General features: G+C 40.2%; 1 protein-coding gene across 2 annotated transcripts; it reads right to left on the bottom strand.

Annotated features, from left to right (window-relative positions):
- Positions 1–631: 631 nt before the first annotated feature.
- Positions 632–8,008, bottom strand: ccng2 (cyclin G2). Of its 2 annotated transcripts, none has more exons than XM_020601139.1 (8): positions 7,015–7,383; positions 6,349–6,506; positions 6,081–6,218; positions 5,499–5,749; positions 4,787–4,865; positions 4,552–4,650; positions 3,382–3,581; positions 632–1,605 (listed from the first exon to the last, which is right to left on the bottom strand). In XM_020601139.1, exons 2-8 carry the CDS (start codon positions 6,451–6,453, stop codon positions 1,473–1,475), a joined length of 1,005 nt encoding a protein of 334 aa, XP_020456795.1. In that variant the 5' UTR covers positions 6,454–6,506; positions 7,015–7,383; the 3' UTR covers positions 632–1,472. The 2 variants fall into 2 exon arrangements, with proteins under 2 accessions (XP_020456795.1, XP_020456794.1); XM_020601138.1 differs by lacking the exon at positions 7,015–7,383 and adding an exon at positions 7,903–8,008 and having other exon boundaries at positions 633–1,605.
- Between the last annotated feature and the right edge of the window lie 335 nt (positions 8,009–8,343).

Below are 8,343 nucleotides of genomic sequence, written 5' to 3' on the forward strand. Positions count from 1 at the left end.
CTGTTCTAAAAGAAAAAATGATGTGCATAGAAAACGGATGACTTTAGCTGCCAGATTAAACCCAATATGTTGGCAAGTTGACTTTTTATTTCTACTTTTAGAGGTCTCCTGGTTCGACCCCTGTCTGGTATTAGGGCTACTGTGCAATAAAATATGAAATTTAGAGACGAGGTTGATACATTTCCAGAAGAAGGCTGTTATATTTTGAGGTCAGTATTTATCTTGATACTCCGATGTTTGCTCTTGGTGGCTTAAAGGCTTGTTACTTATGAAATGTCACAACTTTGTCTCACATGATATATACATTTTTCCCTGAAATGACATTACTCTGAAAACCTGAACCAAATATCTGCAGGAAGCTTTCATTTCTCCCTGTCATGCTACATCAGTGTCTAGTTCAGTTTTCTTCCCTTCATGTAATCTGCATCATCTGGTTCATGGAAGCCAGCGGCTGATTGTTTTTAGATATGATGGAAGGAAAAAGGCAGACAAATGATTAAAAATACTAATTTTATAAGATTTTTTTTCAGGTGACAAAAAAGAATAAATAATATCTACAAAGAACTATTAACAGTTTTTTTTGTACATCATGTAGTTTTACATGTTATTGTATTAACATTTTTCAGATTTTTTTTTTGACACCGTCATACAACAGTTTCAAAACACCAAAAGACTTAACATACATCCTAAAATTGGCAACTTCAAATTTAAACCAGACCTTAGATAAACACATCCACAAACACACATGTTAAATGGTTTCATCTGAACACCCTGTGGGAAACTTGGTGATGCCTCGAAGAAAAACGCTGCTAACACATCAGTTTCCCTTCAGACATAAACTCCAACCTCCAGTTCCACAATTTAACATTTGAAATGTGACAAAAAGGAAACTGTGCAAATTAAACTTTACTACAGAGGATCAGAGCAGCTGAATAGTTCTCAATCACATCTGGAGACTACAGTGTGGTCAGAAAAAATGACAGCAGATGCTCCAGTATAGTTCCCAAGCCGGTAATACGACAAAGTTGACGGCTTAAAACTTCGTTCTGTACCTTGATAGACTGCTGATCATTAATAAACAGTCTTAGATTAATAACAGTTAAAAAAAAAAAAAAACTATTTTGGCAGATTATCTTGTCAATGTGAACTACTGCTAGTCTGGTCTATATCAAGCACTGAGAATATTTTGATCTGGGTGCAGCGTCTGCCAGCATAGCACCTTAAAGAGCAGCTGCTGCACTGAGTTGACCAGTGCACCTGCCAAACATAGCTTTAAAATCCTGCATCCTGGAATGTGATATCTCAACATGCACCAACACATCTCCTAAAAAGTCTGCTGGGAAGAGTCTTGACTGCTCAGCTGCCAGTTGTTGTGCAATTTTCTACCAGCACCAAGCTTCTTAATAAATTAAAAGTCATCAGGTAAAGTGGAGGGGGATTTGGTGGGGGGTGGGCACCAGTCGGCTGAAGTTTCAGGTGAGAAGGTGCTGGCAGTGTTTTTGGCGGCGGATGTGCAGAGGGAAGAAGGGCCCTTCAGCATCGCTGCCCAGAGAACTGCTGAGGGACTCCTCACCTGAACTCATCACATCCTCACAGGAATCCTCACTGTAGACACACAGAGCGAGAGATGCACTGTCAAAATACAGCCACATACACACAGCTAACAGGCTGACTGGACGACTGAATCTGGTCGGGTACAGTCTGGATTCTGTTTCACAGCTTTTGTAATGTTTCACTTGAATTCTTAATTCATCATCTATTTGACTGAGTACAATCATAAAAAATAAAAAGATTCATTCTTGTCCCCATCAGAGGAAATGATTTTAATCTTTGCCCTTAACAATTTACTTTTAGAAGACTGCTGAAAATTCTAACTTTTGATTTTCAGTCATTAAGAAAATCATGTCCTGAAACAAGCAAAACAAAAAACCATCAATTTAAGTAAACTGTAAAAACATGAATAGAGAGATATATGGATTAACTACCAGTGAAAATGACCGTTTCTTTGCCCTCATCGGATTTCATCATTCATGAGCTACTGAACAACACATGGAGTTTACATGATTTAGCAAGAAAAAACTGCTAGACTGAAAAAAGAACAGTTTCTCTATTTCATGTAGACATCTGTCATCAGTTGATCTCATGTTCTGACTTGTGTCCAAGTCAGCTGACTGTTACCATCTGCTGATTCTCTGTTGTGACGTAACCTCATATGAGAAGTTAAGACAAAGGTTTGCTGGTCATTAAGTTTGTGGGTGAAGGGCTGAGCTGCTCTGTGGATTAATGATCAATGTTTACAAATGTCAGCCAGCTCTCCGTGGTTCCTTTTTGTTTTTACACACCAATGTCAAAAAAAGTTCTCCACGAATCCCATGTTACATAAAGGTGAGGCTATCTTGTCTCATGTGGTGTCGGTGGGACGTGACCAGTGATTCGCACACGTCCCACAGTTCAGATCATCAGAGGGGCGGGTCTGTGTGCGTCTTGTGGTGTTACAACATGACAGAAACTTGTGTGCTGCTGCACAGCTGCTTGCCTCAGAGTGCTGTTACTGCACTCATACAGTACACTGTAAAACATGTCTAATGTAATCTGGTGGGGACTTGTACTACAGTCCTAGTTGTTAGAAGAACAGCAGCAAAAGCTTCACTTTTGGCTGATGCAGTCAAATTTCTTCGATGAGAAGCCGAATTAATGTGTACTAGTGGCATGAAGTCATTTCTGTTCATTTCTTGTGGACTTTGTGTATTATACAGAAATGTTAGGGCAGACTTTTTACAGTGTGTTTCACTATTACGCTGTTGTAGTAAGTGGAATGTTTTGTGTGCTGACACAGGGTGTGTCTGCTTCCCTTTATTTTAAATGCTCTGTTGCTGCTAGGAGTGTTTGGTACTTGCCAGCTGAGAGCTGTCACATGACGTCAGTTTGACATCAGAATTAACGTCACTGTTCATTTCAACAACATGTTCTGACTGAAGTGTTTGTTGCACCAAGTATCAAACAATGTATAAAAAAAAAATCATGAGCTTCTGAATAGTAGCTGTGAATGCTCGGTCATATTCTCAGCCTTAACAACAAATCATTTTAAAACTTGTTCTGTTAAGTAAAGGAACAATAACCAAATGGACATATGTAAAGACATTATTTTGGTATTGGTAACACACCCCAGATTGTCTTTGTTCCTGTACCGAGACTGTTAATTGAATTCCAGAAGGACTAGGTAAGAAAAATGTTTTCCAGTTAAATACTGATCAATATTTGCCCCTGTTCCTTTTCTCAGTATGTGTGTATTTGCAGTCTTAAGCGAAGGATGTAGGGAGGTTATTTTATCTTGCTCAGGTGAGTTGCAGCAGTGACAGTTGGTGTGTTTGGGGCTCTGACCTTTCGCTCTCATCCCAGCAGCCCTCGGGGATGGTGGGTAGCTCAGGGACAATGCGATAGCTGTGCAGGTTCTGGGCAGTCCTCCGCGACACTATCCACTGCAGCTTCCTGTGGTTGGGTTTGCTGCATTCAGGAGAGGCATAGTCTGACAGACACTGAGCCACACGTTCCCTCCACAGCAGCAGCTCACCATCTGCAATCTGACACCAAATAACACAGCAGTACAGTTTAGCCATTTGGCTTTCTGCCCTGTACATTAGCTGACATCAGTGTATTCAAACTAATCGTGTTACATAACACTGCAGTACCTTCAAACATCTGGCTCAGCTGAAATCTGGATTCTTTTTCCAGGTCAGGAGGTTAAGAGAAAACCATGTTCTACAGATTCTGTAGGTCTGTGCTGAAATCTGAACACCTTCTTATCTAACATCTGTACATTAAGTGTTTGTAAGTGGGAGGGTTGTAAGACTTAAAGTATCTGTGGCAGCAACATCCCATGATACAGGCTGCAAATAAGTCACATTTCCACAGTGGAACATTCTTAAATTACACATAGACTTCAGTAAAATAACAAATAAAAAAGATAATGCAGGTCCAAAGTTACTGTGTATGAATATGGCTGGGAGGCAACAGAGAAATGTGACCAAGTTGTGTGTAAACTGATAATGTTCTGAAAATAAAACTATTGTGCTTGTTGTCAAGTTGCCACAACATGACACAAGGCACCATATTACATCGCCAGAAACAAAGAGGCTAAGATTTAATAAACACCTTGCCCCTACTGCTGCGATTGGAAATATGATTACACGCCCATTCAGCTAATTGTTCGCTTCCTTTTCATCTAGCCAGAAAGCGTAACTGTGAAGCCTGCAGGCTATATAGCTGTTTGTGGAGTTACCATCTCCACAGGTCCCAGAATGTTTGCAGTTGCTCCAGGGAATTGTGGCGTGACACCAATAAATCATTTTACTTCTATGAAACCACTGGACACCTGTGAAATTAAACCTTTAGGCTCTCGTTTCCTCAGATTCATTTGCGTCAAGCTGCTGTTTGTGTTGCCTCTGTTGTGGAAAAGCAAACTTTTTTTCCCCTTTACAAGAGGTTTCCACAGGTGTTCCTTTCGCTCCCTGCCTGAGGTGTTGTGTAATAAAGCCGATGAGTTTTGTTTACCTTTAGGTGTCTCTGGATGTGACACGCGATTTCCAACATGTCCTCCGACTGAATGGCTTCGATCTCTTGCCTCAGGAGAGACAAGGCTAGGATGGACGGCTAGAGAGACACATAGAGGGAGGGAGACACAGGAAGACATATTTATATTAAACTAACAGTGATGATATTATATTTATTTCTGAGTGACTCATTTGACTGCAGAGTCTGACATTTGATCCCCGCTATGAGTTCCTACCTTTGCTTTGGAGAAGGAGATCCGGCACAGACAGGCCTTGAGCTGAGCCTCCAGTTTCTCCAGGTTAAGAGTCTCCTTCCTGTTCACACACACACACACACACACACACACAGGTTCAGGTGTGTTTTCAGGTAACTGCTTCCCAGACAGACAGAACAAACTTTCACCCACTCACAAATGACCCGTTTTTAGACAGAGTGAAAAACAAGACGAACTGAATTTATAAGACCTCTGGAGACTCCTAAAACTGAATCAACTGGTGATCAACAAAACTGACATAAACTGGATGTGATAGAATTCTGAAACAAAGTGCAGCTGAACTGTATGAAAACATGCCACGGTTATGTAAGCGTGAGCTGTTGGTGCCAGCCAACAACAGATCTTATCAGTGTACTTCAGTCAGACGTTGAAGTCGGCTGATAGATAACTGCTGCCCTATATTATGTGGAACTGCAGTGGCAAACAAGCTGTGGTGTGGAGAACCTCTGTCACTAAGATCATGGGAAAAGCTGAGGTTCAAAGATTAAAAATAAATAAATCATGAATATACGTCAAGAGTCTGCAGACTTGTTATTTGCAGGAAAATCAGTTTGAAGCTGATGCAGAACGTAAAAAAACTAACAAAAAACCTAAGCAGAGAACCAGTGTGGAAAACATTACAAAATAATAAGTCACATACTATCATTTCCTGTATCCACCTGTATTGTCTCACCTGTCTGTGGAATGGGAAAGTAAAATCTGGTGGTACAAGTGCAGAAAGGTTAAGGCAGTGATGGCTTTAGAGTTAAAGTTGAGCTTCTCTGCGACAATCTTCTCCATCCTGCCCAGGTCGGCCACAGTGAACCTGCACTGTCCTATGCGGATGAGCTCGTCGGTGGGCGTCAGGTTACACTCCTCCTCTGTTACTTTGGCCGCCATGTGGAGGCAGCTGAGGCTGACACAGGACAGGTGCTTTGGCTGGATCTGAGGAGGGACAAATGATGAGTTAGAAACTCTGGAAATGACTTAATTGGGGAGGCACTAAACAAGAGGTCCACCAACAAGACTGAAAATACTAATGTGTAACACGATTATTAATTGGACCATTATAGTTTTTTGTAATTCCTGTTCATTTTAGTGCACATAATGTGTAATCTCAAGATGAATCCTTTTAACCAAATTAATCAGTTACAGTCCTCAGCTGTTAGAATGAGGCCGATGCTACATGCTTTTGCAAACTCTATAAGCTGGCAAACTGAGTCAGCAGAAAGCTAGTGTCCTGTGTCTGCTCCTATCAGATGTAAGCATGTCATACCCTCATCATGGCCAGGAATCTGTCCAGCAGGTTAACAGCCAGGACGAAGGTCTGTGTGCTGTAACCGAAGAAGCTGGTCAGACTCCACAGGTCCTCCACTTTGGCATTTCTGCACTTGGCTGAGATCCGATTATCGTCCTGGAAAACAAAGACTTGCTGTTAATTGACCTGGTTTATATGCTGCACCACTGACAACTAACATTGTGGAAAAATAAAGTGAAGAGAAGATTTTCGATTTACTGAATCAGAATTTATCAAATGTGCCCACCCGTGTTGTGGATTCTATGAGCATCAGTCCCGTCTCTTTAGGGAGATAATAAACCTCATGCTCATGATTCACCCGCAGCTCCTTCATCAGCTTGAAGGCGTCCATGTTGCAGCTGGCACGGGAAGAACTGACTTCTAGTTTTCGCCACAGTGATTTTACTGCAAAACAGGAAAGCACCAAAATTCAGCTACAAAACACAAGTGATAATGTCATAATGATCTCTTAACAATCCAAAATAAAGTCTAACTAATGCTGTAACTCACATAAATTAGTCAAAACAGCTGCTCCACAGCAATTAATCTCAAAAATCAATCAAGAACAACTTTGAGAATTCATTTACTTAGCTGTATATTTATCAAAATAAAAATTAATAGCATTCTCTGGTCACATTTCCTCCAACGTGAAGACTTGCTGGTGCTTTTCTCTTTTATGACATTATAAACTTTATATATCTGAGTTTTGCAATATTATCCTGACACCTTTGAAGACAAATAGCAGCATTTTTTTTATTTCAAAACTATTTTAACATCGGGGTTAAAAATCGTTCTTATATAGGAAGTATTCATTTGTAGCCAATGTGTAGGTAATGTTATACTGATAGGATAAAACCATGTGTTAATGTTTGGTTAAAAAGAGGTTTTCATTGACTGTATATCAGCGGCCTACGTTTGCTCTAACAGGGGGCCACAGCTCAGAGCCCAGCCCACTTCTCTCAGAGTCCGGAGTCAGATTTCCTCTGGTTGACGCCGTCTGTTCTCTGATCGAAAAACAAACGCTCTTTCGAAGTTCCGTGTGTTAATAAACCACCTAAAGCATATAAAGCACAACCAGCCGGCTGAAAATCCTCATTTGTGTCGTTAAAGCCGATGGCAACCAAAGAAGCTAACGTAAACCGCAGCTAGCTAACGTTTTAAATCCTCTCTGAGCGAACGGGGGAGGGGCTTCTTCTTTTTATTAGGCGAATGGTACAAATGTCTATCATGTTATAAATGTACAATACGATTATCGACGTAAAACTAGAATTTTATAGATTACAGTATAGCATTACCATAACTTTTGTTGACAAAGCACTTGTAGTGGTTCCTTCCGGTGAATATAACCGAACATTAGCCGTGGGGTAAAAGGTCTGCTCGGATACCAGACAGAGCCAGAGCATACCAACAACGGACAAAAAGAAAACTTGGCCAAATGAAGAAAATCATGTTAAACTGTGATTTTTAAATGTACGTTGCGTTAGTTAGCTAACGCAAAACAGCACTACCTCCTTACAGAAACAGAAACTACAAATACACTTCAATGTTCGAGTTTTGTCTAAATTCTAGAAGTAGAAATATTCGAAAATGAAAAGAGACGAGTTATTTATTTTAGACTATCGGCTTTTGTTAAGACCTTTGTCGAAGATTCATTTTGATCATTTTCCTTCACTGAGTTAACGCTATGTTGGCAGAAAAACAGCTATGTAACGTTAAAATATACTTAACGTTAAGCGGATAGGCTATGCGAAGTCTATATAACAAAATATAATTTTATTAGAAATGTAAATGTTTACAGTACCTGTTACTGTGAGTTAAATCCACATATCTATTGTTTCTGTAATACCATCAGCTTTATTCCTTCTTGTCTTTCTCCTTTCTTGTTTCTCTCTTTTGTTGACGTTCATAAAGCTCACGCTCACAAGTAGGCGTGATACACCAGCGACCAATAAAAGGCTGGAGTTCATGAATAGCTATCACCTTCTTTAGGGCTTAACCGCAAATATTAAAGCCTACTGCTAATGTGTTTGTGTCATTTTGGCGTAATTTATAACACTTTTGTCATGAAGTTCGTACCTGATACCGATAATTAATTTTCAATCAACTGCTAATGGCACTGGGATCAAAATATAGTGTATTATTACATCAGGCCCCGTTCTTATTGATGTTCCCGTTAGCCAATCAGCGAGTCGCAGATTGATTTGTTCAAATAGTCCGCCCAAAATTGGATACATTGATTGGC

Source organism: Monopterus albus, unplaced genomic scaffold (assembly GCF_001952655.1).
Source record: "Monopterus albus unplaced genomic scaffold, M_albus_1.0 scaffold50.1, whole genome shotgun sequence".
In the NCBI taxonomy this organism is placed as follows: Eukaryota; Metazoa; Chordata; class Actinopteri; order Synbranchiformes; family Synbranchidae; genus Monopterus; species Monopterus albus.